The sequence below is a fragment of the Trematomus bernacchii genome, unplaced genomic scaffold (assembly GCF_902827165.1).
Source record: "Trematomus bernacchii unplaced genomic scaffold, fTreBer1.1, whole genome shotgun sequence".
NCBI lineage: Eukaryota > Metazoa > Chordata > Actinopteri > Perciformes > Nototheniidae > Trematomus > Trematomus bernacchii.
Window position 1 is genome coordinate 58,110 of NW_022987751.1, and position 10,720 is coordinate 68,829.

At 49.2% G+C, this 10,720-nt stretch overlaps 1 protein-coding gene across 2 annotated transcripts; it reads left to right on the forward strand.

The window, feature by feature from the left end:
• The first annotated feature begins 785 nt into the window (after positions 1–785).
• On the forward strand, positions 786–9,366 carry LOC117496512 (zinc finger protein 345-like). Of its 2 annotated transcripts, none has more exons than XM_034148191.1 (6): positions 786–1,048; positions 2,044–2,215; positions 2,384–3,096; positions 3,344–3,374; positions 6,717–7,479; positions 8,425–9,366. In XM_034148191.1, the coding sequence occupies exons 1-6, from the start codon at positions 950–952 to the stop codon at positions 9,152–9,154; spliced, it is 2,508 nt and encodes an 835-aa protein (XP_034004082.1). In that variant the 5' UTR covers positions 786–949; the 3' UTR covers positions 9,155–9,366. The 2 variants fall into 2 exon arrangements, with proteins under 2 accessions (XP_034004082.1, XP_034004083.1); XM_034148192.1 differs by having other exon boundaries at positions 2,044–2,182.
• Positions 9,367–10,720: the final 1,354 nt, after the last annotated feature.

Here is a 10,720-nt window from a genome sequence, read left to right on the forward strand (position 1 = left end):
GGGAAGCATGTTAGCTTAGCTTCTTAGCTTGAGCTAGCTCTGTTACTTCCCAGCTGGAGGCAGAAGGTCCCGCCTCGGCTCCGCCTCTTTGCCCTTATTTGGAGCAGGCTGGAGCAGGCGGGAGTTAGACTCAAACGTCACTGTCGAGCCGTTAGTGGCCGACTCCGCCTACTAAGGGCTTCTCGGCAACTCTGCAGAATCCTATGGGTGACGTCACGGACCCTACGTCCATTTATATATACAGTCTATGAGCCAACCACGGCGGAATATTACTGCCAAAAGTCACGTGAGTGAGTCACGTGAGTGAGTCACGTGACTTTTGGCAGTAATATTCCGCCGTGAGAAGAAAAAGTGTTGTAGTTGTAATACAAAGTTGTGTACTTGTAAAGCCTAAGCTGAATTTGTCTCTGAAACATGATTTATTAGAGAAATGTTATGTGTTTATTTGATAGATACGTTTTTTCTTTGCAAAACTAAATGCATTAGTTTGTAGATGGTGTTTTGTGTTTGCAAACCACATTGTGTTTGTTAGTGAATCATGAGGCATTTGTAAAACCTGTTTAGTTTATTTGTGGAGTTATGGCAGGAAATTAGCTCCATACACTCGCATCTCCTCAAGGATAGGAGTCGAGGAGGGGAAATTAGAGTATTGAGAAGCCTCTATTGTTTACTCTCATTGTTTATTCTCATTGTTTACTCTCATTGTTTTCCTGTCGAGCCCTTTTGTCCCGCGCTTGGATTAATAAAGGGGTTCTGCTTTTACTCTGAAAGGGTGTGCAGACCGGATGTAACCAGAGCGCCATTTTGCACACGAAGAGCCGATCACCATCCGAGCTTTTGGACTCTTTGTCCCGAAGAGACAGAAGTTCAGAACCAGCCGAGCCGGACCGGACAGAACCAGCCGGACCGTACCTAACCCTAACCCTAACGGGACCGGAACCGGACCGAGATGGAGGTGTTTGTTGTTCAGGCGGATGTGATCCTACAGGCGGGACTTCAGTCCGCGGTGTGTGAGCTCCATCCCGGGGGGTCGCGAGCTCCTGACAGGGTGAGGGCACACTCAACTATATCCTGTACTCTTACATCTTATTATATATTCATATAAATGTGTTTATACGTGGAAATACGGGTTTATCTGAGAGGATAGAGAGAGAAATCCCTCCGTCACTTCCGGCTTTGCTTTAGGCTTGTAATCACGCGAGACGACAGCAACGTGATTAAGATGCAGTCTAAACATACTAATACTACAGTCTAAACATACTAATACAGTCTAAACATACTAATACTACAGTCTAAACATACTAATATCACAGTCTAAACATACTATTACCACAGTCGAAACATACTACAGTCGAAACATACTATTACTACAGTCGAAACATACTATTACCACAGTCGAAACATACTACAGTCGAAACATACTATTACTACAGTCTAAACATACTATTACTACAGTCGAAACATACTAATACTACAGTCGAAACATACTATTACTATAGTCGAAACATACTATTACCACAGTCTAAACATACTAATACTACAGTCTAAACATACTAATACTACAGTCTGAACATACTATTACCACAGTTTAAACATACTACAGTCCAAAAATACTAATACTACAGTCTAAACATACTATTACCACAGTCTAAACATACTATTACTACAGTCTAACCATACTATTACCACAGTAAATAGTATGGTTAGACATACTGCAAGTTAAAGTACTAATACCACAGTCTAGATACTGCAAGTTAAAGTACTAATACCACAGTCTAGATACTGCAAGTTAAAGTACTAATACCACAGTCTAGATACTGCAAGTGAAAGTACTAATACCACAGTCTAGATACTGCAAGTTAAAGTACTAATACCACAGTCTAGATACTGCAAGTTAAAGTACTAATACCACAGTCTAGATACTGAAAGTTAAAGTACTAATACCACAGTCTAGATACTGCAAGTGAAAGTACTCGTACCACAGTCTAAACATACTACAAGTTAAAGTACTCATACCCCCTGTGCACCCTGTGTTTCCTGCAGGATCAGCTGACTGCCGTCCTCCGGATGATGACCAGAGAGGCGCTGCGTAAAATCAGCCGAGTCTTCAGAGAGCTCTACGTCCGCCTGGAGACAGAAAACAGATCTCTGAAGGACAAAGTGCTCCATCTGGAGTCAGAGGGCGAGAAGACTGTTTATAAGATCCAACCATCAGGTGAGGAGACACACATATTATATAGAAATCTATGAGAAAAGGTTCCTCTTGATTTATTACCTCAGATTGTATAGAAGTCTATGAGAAAATGTAATTTATATTAATATAAATGATTGACGTCAGTAAAGGACCCGTTGCAACATGTTTTCTGTCTCGCTGTTCTTACAGATGGACCCGCCCTCTCACTGGACATCAACCAATCAGCAGTGAACCCTACAGCGCTCGCCATGGCGATCCTCTCCTCCTCCAAACAGCGAGCTAACAGCAGTTCTCAGGTTCCTCTGGTCATCGTCAGCCAGCCGCTGCCTCAACCAATCACAGGCCAAAGCCCCGCCCCCCAGGACCTACAGATGCAGACAGACTTGCAGACGGACCTGCAGACGCAGACCGGTCTGCAGACCGGTCTGCAGACACAGACAGACCTGCAGACGGACCTGCAGATGCAGACAGACCTGCAGACCGGTCTGCAGACGCAGACAGACCTGCAGACGGGCCTGCAGACGCAGTCAGACCTGCAGACGCATTCAGACCTGCAGACGGACCTGCAGACGGGCCTGCAGACGGGCCTGCAGACGCATTCAGACCTGCAGACGGACCTGCAGACGGGCCTGCAGACGCAGTCAAACCTGCAGACTGACCTGCAGTCAGACCTGCAGACGCAGTCAAACCTGCAGACTGACCTGCAGTCAGACCTGCAGACGGACCTGCAGACAGACCTGCAGACGGACCTGCAGATGGAGGTGGTGTTAGAAATGTTCTCCACACATCCTGAAGAATCACCTGCAGGCATGACATCACTTCCTATGTCTGATGGTCAGCCAATCAGTGATCCCTCAGTTGAACCAGTGACACACCTGACACCTGAGGACCAGGATGTTGTTGTAAGTCTGACACTGTCCACATTTAGAAAGAACTGTTTATAAGAACTTTCACAATAAAAGCCTCCAGTGGGTGGCCCTCCCCTTCCTGAGGCTTTTAATGCGAAAACCAGGTCAACAACATAAATACATTTTTTAACTCATTATCATTTCTTTAATGTCTGTTTTCACTGATGCTGAGGATTAATAATGCATCATATTTTAAAATACACAAGACTAAATAAATAAATCACTGCTGTTTGTTTTCCAGGAAACAGCAGTGGAGGCTGACAGTCAACCAGGTGAGACTTCAGAGTTATTCAATATTATAATTATTACATAATTAGATCAAATAAGAACCAGGAGACACCTTATAATATGGTTTATTAAATATAATACTTATATAAAATACACCGCCTGGACGCAGCTCCTACATTTTGAATGTCCTTATATATTGTAGCGTGAACCCAACAGGAAGTCACCTTTTACTTTGTGACCATTTGACTGTGCCGCACTTTATCAAACTCTTCCTACAGTTTTAATCCTATCAACACCGACTTTAATGCGTTGCGGCCGACTTTAACGTGTTGCGTTGCAGCTGACTTTAACGTGTTGCGGCTGACTTTAATGTGTTGCGGCTGACTTTAACGTGTTGCAGCTGACTTTAACGTGTTGTGTTGCAGCTGACTTTAACGTGTTGTGTTGCAGCTGACTTTAACGTGTTGTGTTGCAGCTGACTTTAACGTGTTGTGTTGCAGCTGACTTTAACGTGTTGCAGCTGACTTTAACGTGTTGTGTTGCAGCTGACTTTAACGTGTTGTGTTGCAGCTGACTTTAACGTGTTGTGTTGCAGCTGACTTTAACGTGTTGTGTTGCAGCTGACTTTAACATGTTGTGTTGCGGCTGACTTTAACGTGTTGCAGCTGACTTTAACGTGTTGTGTTGCAGCTGACTTTAACGTGTTGTGTTGCAGCTGACTTTAACGTGTTGTGTTGCGGCTGACTTTAACATGTTGTGTTGCGGCTGACTTTAACATGTTGTGTTGCGGCTGACTTTAACGTGTTGCAGCTGACTTTAACATGTTGTGTTGCAGCTGACTTTAACATGTTGTGTTGCGGCTGACTTTAACATGTTGTGTTGCAGCTGACTTTAACGTGTTGTGTTGCAGCTGACTTTAACGTGTTGCGGCTGACTTTAACGTGTTGTGTTGCAGCTGACTTTAACGTGTTGCAGCTGACTTTAACGTGTTGCAGCTGACTTTAACGTGTTGTGTTGCAGCTGACTTTAACGTGTTGCAGCTGACTTTAACGTGTTGCAGCTGACTTTAACATGTTGCAGCTGACTTTAACGTGTTGTGGCTGACTTTAACGTGTTGTGTTGCAGCTGACTTTAACGTGTTGTGTTGCAGCTGACTTTAACGTGTTGCAGCTGACTTTAACGTGTTGTGTTGCAGCTGACTTTAACATGTTGTGTTGCGGCTGACTTTAACATGTTGTGTTGCAGCTGACTTTAACGTGTTGTGTTGCGGCTGACTTTAACATGTTGTGTTGCAGCTGACTTTAACGTGTTGTGTTGCAGCTGACTTTAACATGTTGTGTTGCAGCTGACTTTAACGTGTTGTGTTGCAGCTGACTTTAACGTGTTGCGGCTGACTTTAACGTGTTGTGTTGCAGCTGACTTTAACGTGTTGCAGCTGACTTTAACGTGTTGCAGCTGACTTTAACGTGTTGTGTTGCAGCTGACTTTAACGTGTTGTGTTGCAGCTGACTTTAACGTGTTGCAGCTGACTTTAACATGTTGCAGCTGACTTTAACGTGTTGTGTTGCAGCTGACTTTAACGTGTTGTGTTGCAGCTGACTTTAACGTGTTGCAGCTGACTTTAACGTGTTGTGTTGCAGCTGACTTTAACGTGTTGTGTTGCAGCTGACTTTAACGTGTTGCAGCTGACTTTAACGTGTTGTGTTTGCAGCTGACTTTAACATGTTGTGTTGCGGCTGACTTTAACATGTTGTGTTGCAGCTGACTTTAACGTGTTGTGTTGCGGCTGACTTTAACATGTTGTGTTGCAGCTGACTTTAACGTGTTGTGTTGCGGCTGACTTTAACGTGTTGTGTTGCGGCTGACTTTAACGTGTTGTGTTGCAGCTGACTTTAACGTGTTGTGTTGCAGCTGACTTTAACATGTTGTGTTGCAGCTGACTTTAACATGTTGTGTTGCAGCTGACTTTAACATGTTGTGTTGCAGCTGACTTTAACATGTTGTGTTGCAGCTGACTTTAACGTGTTGCGGCTGACTTTAACGTGTTGTGGCTGACTTTAACGTGTTGTGTTGCAGCTGACTTTAACGTGTTGTGTTGCAGCTGACTTTAACGTGTTGCAGCTGACTTTAACGTGTTGTGTTGCAGCTGACTTTAACGTGTTGTGTTGCAGCTGACTTTAACGTGTTGCAGCTGACTTTAACGTGTTGTGTTGCGGCTGACTTTAACATGTTGTGTTGCAGCTGACTTTAACGTGTTGTGTTGCAGCTGACTTTAACGTGTTGTGTTGCAGCTGACTTTAACGTGTTGCAGCTGACTTTAACGTGTTGTGTTGCAGCTGACTTTAACGTGTTGTGTTGCAGCTGACTTTAACGTGTTGTGTTGCAGCTGACTTTAACGTGTTGCGGCTGACTTTAACGTGTTGCGGCTGACTTTAACGTGTTGTGTTGCAGCTGACTTTAACGTGTTGCAGCTGACTTTAACGTGTTGTGTTGCAGCTGACTTTAACGTGTTGCGGCTGACTTTAACGTGTTGCGGCTGACTTTAACGTGTTGTGTTGCAGCTGACTTTAACGTGTTGTGTTGCAGCTGACTTTAACGTGTTGTGTTGCGGCTGACTTTAACGTGTTGTGTTGCGGCTGACTTTAACGTGTTGTGTTGCGGCTGACTTTAACGTGTTGCGGCTGACTTTAACGTGTTGTGTTGCGGCTGACTTTAACGTGTTGTGTTGCAGCTGACTTTAACGTGTTGCGGCTGACTTTAACGTGTTGCGGCTGACTTTAACATGTTGTGTTGCAGCTGACTTTAACGTGTTGTGTTGCAGCTGACTTTAACGTGTTGTGTTGCAGCTGACTTTAACGTGTTGTGTTGCAGCTGACTTTAACGTGTTGTGTTGCAGCTGACTTTAACGTGTTGCGGCTGACTTTAACGTGTTGTGGCTGACTTTAACGTGTTGCGGCTGACTTTAAAGCGTTGTGTTGTGGCTGACATTAACGTGTTGCGGCTGACTTTAACGCGTTGTGTTGCAGCTGACTTTAACGTGTTGCGGCTGACTTTAACGTGTTGCGGCTGACTTTAACGTGTTGTGTTGCGGCTGACTTTAACGTGTTGTGTTGCGGCTGACTTTAACGTGTTGTGTTGCGGCTGACTTTAACGTGTTGTGTTGCGGCTGACTTTAACGTGTTGCGGCTGACTTTAACGTGTTGTGTTGCGGCTGACTTCAACGTGTTGCGGCTGACATTAACGTGTTGCGGCTGACTTTAACGTGTTGCGGCTGACTTTAACGTGTTGCGGCTGACTTTAAAGCGTTGTGTTGCGGCTGACTTTAACGTGTTGCGGCTGACTTTAACGCGTTGTGTTGCGGCTGACTTTAACGTGTTTCGTTGCAGCGCTGAGCCCGGAGCAGCAGAAGGAGACGGACAGGAGGAGGAGGCGGGAGCTGTACAAGGAGAAGAGGTTTTTCTGTGAGTTGTGTAACAAAGGCTTCCACCAGCAGCATCAGCTGAAGAAACATGTTTCCTGCCACCTGAAGCCGTTCCCTTGTAGCTCCTGCGATAAAGGCTTCTATAAAGCCCGCAGTCTGCAGAAACACGAGCAGAGCCACAAGCTGCAGGCGGCGCAGGAGAGCGACCCGGAGAAGCTGCTGCGCTGCGACGCCTGCAGCAGGACCTTCCGGCTGCAGAGGCAGCTGCGCTCTCACCAGGCTGCGCAGCACCGAGAGCAGCAGCTGCACTGCAGCGTCTGCCCCCGCAGCTTCACCTCAGCCGCAGCGCTGCGATACCACCAGGTGTCGCACGCCGCCGTCAAGCCCTTCATGTGCGACGTCTGTGGAAAAGGCTTCACCAGGAAGAAGAGTCTGCGCGAGCATCAGACGGTGCACAGCGGCGCGCGACCCTACCCCTGCGCTGCCTGCGGGAAGAGCTTCTCCACCGCCAGCAACCTGCGCGTCCACAAGAGGTCGCATTCAGACGAGCGGCCGCACAAGTGCCTCCAGTGCGACAAAGCCTTCAAGAGCAGGATGGGCCTGCTGCAGCACCGCCTGGTTCACTCCGGGGAGAAACCCTTCACCTGTCCCACCTGCGGACTCAGCTTCGGACTCAAGTACAACTTCCAGAGACACGTGCGGCTGCACAACGGGGAGAAACCCTTCAGGTATACTACTTCCTGTCTGTCTCCTGACTTCCTGTCTGTCTCCCGACTACCTGTCTCCCGACTACCTGTCTGTCTCCTGACTACCTGTCTGTCTCCTGACTACCTGTCCATCTCTACCTGTCTGTCTCCTGACTACTTGTCTGTCTCCTGACTACCTGTCTGTCTCCTGACTACCTGTCTGTCTCCTGACTACTTGTCTGTCTCCTGACTACCTGTCTGTCTCCTGACTACCTGTCTGTCTCCTGACTACTTGTCTGTCTCCTGTCCACCTGTCCATCTCTACCTGTCTGTCTCCTGACTACCTGTCTGTCTCCTGACTACCTGTCCGTCTCTACCTGTCTGTCTCTACCTGTCTGTCTCCTGACTACCTGTCCATCTCTACCTGTCTGTCTCCTGTCTACCTGTCCATCTCTACCTGTCTGTCTCCTGACTACCTGTCCATCTCTACCTGTCTGTCTCCTGACTACTTGTCTGTCTCCTGACTACCTGTCCATCTCTACCTGTCTGTCTCCTGACTACTTGTCTGTCTCCTGACTACCTGTCCATCTCTACCTGTCTGTCTCCTGTCTACCTGTCTGTCTCCTGACTACCTGTCCATCTCTACCTGTCTGTCTCCTGACTACCTGTCCATCTCTACCTGTCTGTCTCTACCTGTCTGTCTCCTGAGTACCTGTCCATCTCTACCTGTCTGTCTCCTGTCTACCTGTCTGTCTCCTGACTACTTGTCTGTCTCCTGACTACCTGTCCATCTCTACCTGTCTGTCTCCTGTCTACCTGTCCATCTCTACCTGTCTGTCTCCTGACTACTTGTCTGTCTCCTGACTACCTGTCCATCTCTACCTGTCTGTCTCCTGTCTACCTGTCCATCTCTACCTGTCTGTCTCCTGTCTACCTGTCTGTCTCCTGACTACCTGTCCATCTCTACCTGTCTGTCTCCTGTCTCAGGTGTGAGAAGTGTGGAGAAGGTTTTTCTGGAACGTGGGCCCTGAAGAGCCACATGCTGGTCCACGGTGTGGAGAAGCCCTTCATGTGTGACCTGTGTGGAAAGACCTTCTTCTATAACTGCCAGCTGCAGAAGCACCAGCAGCTGGTCCACGGGGAGAAGGAGCGTCGGGGGGGTGGCGCGGCGGGGAGGCGGAGAGAAACCGTAGAGAAACCGTTCGGCTGTAAAGTCTGTCTGAAGAGCTTCAGCAGCTCCGCCACGCTCAGGACGCACGAGAAGAGCCACGCCGAGAACAAGGAGTTCAGCTGCGACTCCTGCGGGAAGACCTTCCACCTGAGACACCTGTACCTGTACCACCTGAGGACGCACAGCGGGGAGCGGCCGCACGTCTGCGCCGTCTGCAGCAAAGGCTTCCTGTTGCAGTCGCAGCTGAAGCAGCACGAGCTGCTGCACACCGGAGAGAAGCCGCACCGCTGCCAGACCTGCGGGAAGGAGTTCAGGACGCCGCAGAACTACCACCGCCACCTGCTGGTCCACAGCGGAGAGAAGCCCTACGCCTGCTCCGTCTGCAGCCGCAAGTTCAGGCAGTCCAACCAGCTGAAGTCTCACATGCAGATCCACACCGGCGTCAAGCTGTACTCCTGCCAGCGCTGCAACCACGGCTTCTCCGACTCCAGACAGCTGAAGAAGCACCGCTGCGGAGACGAGCTGCAGCCGAAGAAGCACCGCTGAGGAGACGAGGAGACGAGCTGCAGCCGAAGAAGCACCGCTGAGGAGACGAGGAGACGAGCTGCAGCCGAAGAAGCACCGCTGAGTAGACGAGGAGACGAGCTGCAGCCGAAGAAGCACCGCTGAGTAGACGAGGAGACGAGCTGCAGCCGAAGAAGCACCGCTGAGGAGACGAGGAGACGAGCTGCAGCCGAAGAAGCACCGCTGAGGAGACGAGGAGACGAGCTGCAGCCGAAGAAGCACCGCTGAGGAGACGAGGAGACGAGCTGCAGCCGAAGAAGCACCGCTGAGGAGACGAGGAGACGAGCTGCAGCCGAAGAAGCACCGCTGAGGAGACGAGCTGCAGCCGAAGAAGCACCGCTGAGGAGACGAGGAGCCGAGGAGACGAGCTGCAGCCGAAGAAGCACCGCTGAGGAGACGAGGAGACGAGCTGCAGCCGAAGAAGCACCGCTGAGGAGATGAGGAGCCGAGGAGACGAGCTGCAGCCGAAGAAGCACCGCTGAGGAGACGCGCTGGCAGCTGAAGAAGCACCGCTGAGGAACACGAGGAGACGAGCTGCAGCTGAAGAAGCACTGCTGAGGAGACCGAGAGACGAGCTGCAGCCGAAGAAGCACCGCTGAGGAGACGAGGGAGACGAGCTGCAGCCGAAGAAGCACCGCTGAGGAGACGAGCTGCAGCCAAAGAAGCACCGCTGAGGAGACGAGGAGCCGAGGAGACGAGCTGCAGCCGAAGAAGCACCGCTGAGGAGACGAGCTGCAGCTGAAGAAGCACCGCTGAGGAAACGAGGAGACGAGCTGCAGCTGAAGAAGCACTGCTGAGGAGACGAGGAGACGAGCTGCAGCCGAAGAAGCACCGCTGAGGAGACGAGGAGACGAGCTGCAGCCGAAGAAGCACCGCTGAGGAGACGAGGAGACGAGCTGCAGCCGAAGAAGCACTGCTGAGGAGACGAGGAGAGGAGCTGCAGCCAAAGAAGCACCGCTGAGGAGACGAGGAGACGAGCTGCAGCCAAAGAAGCACCGCTGAGGAGACGAGCCTAGCTTAGCATCTCTGTGTGGACTCCTTTCTTTTTTTATATGAAAACAGACTTTATGATGAAAACCAGAAGAGATTCAGTTTGTAGTTTTTTATGATAATTATTCTGAAGTAAATAAAATCTGAAACCAGTTCCTGTCTCTCTCTCTCTTATCATCATCATCATCATCATCATCATCATCATCAGTGTATATAATTGATATATTTAATCTCTTTCATTATCCTGGATAAGATGCAGAACAATCGAACACTACACGCACCGTGCCCTTCTTTGGGTGATGAACCCCATGGTGTGGTGGTATGTGATGAACCCCATGGTGTGGTGGTATGTGATGAACCCCATGGTGTGGTGGTACGTGATGAACCCCATGGTGTGGTGGTATGTGATGAACCCCATGGTGTGGTGGTATGTGATGAACCCCATGGTGTGGTGGTACGTGATGAACCCCATGGTGTGGTGGTACGTGATGAACCCCACCCCATGGTGTGGTGGTATGTGATGAACCCCATGATGTGGTGGTATGTGATGAACCCCAT

Excerpts from the sequence above, each read along its gene's own strand:
- LOC117496512 (XM_034148191.1), top strand. The coding sequence starts at position 950 with ATGGAGGTGTTTGTTGTTCAGGCGGATGTGATCCTACAGGCGGGACTT. Across the intron at positions 3,097-3,343 it reads CTGAGGACCAGGATGTTGTT|GAAACAGCAGTGGAGGCTGA; the intron begins GTAAGTCTGACA and ends TTTGTTTTCCAG. Across the intron at positions 3,375-6,716 it reads GGAGGCTGACAGTCAACCAG|CGCTGAGCCCGGAGCAGCAG; the intron begins GTGAGACTTCAG and ends GTTTCGTTGCAG.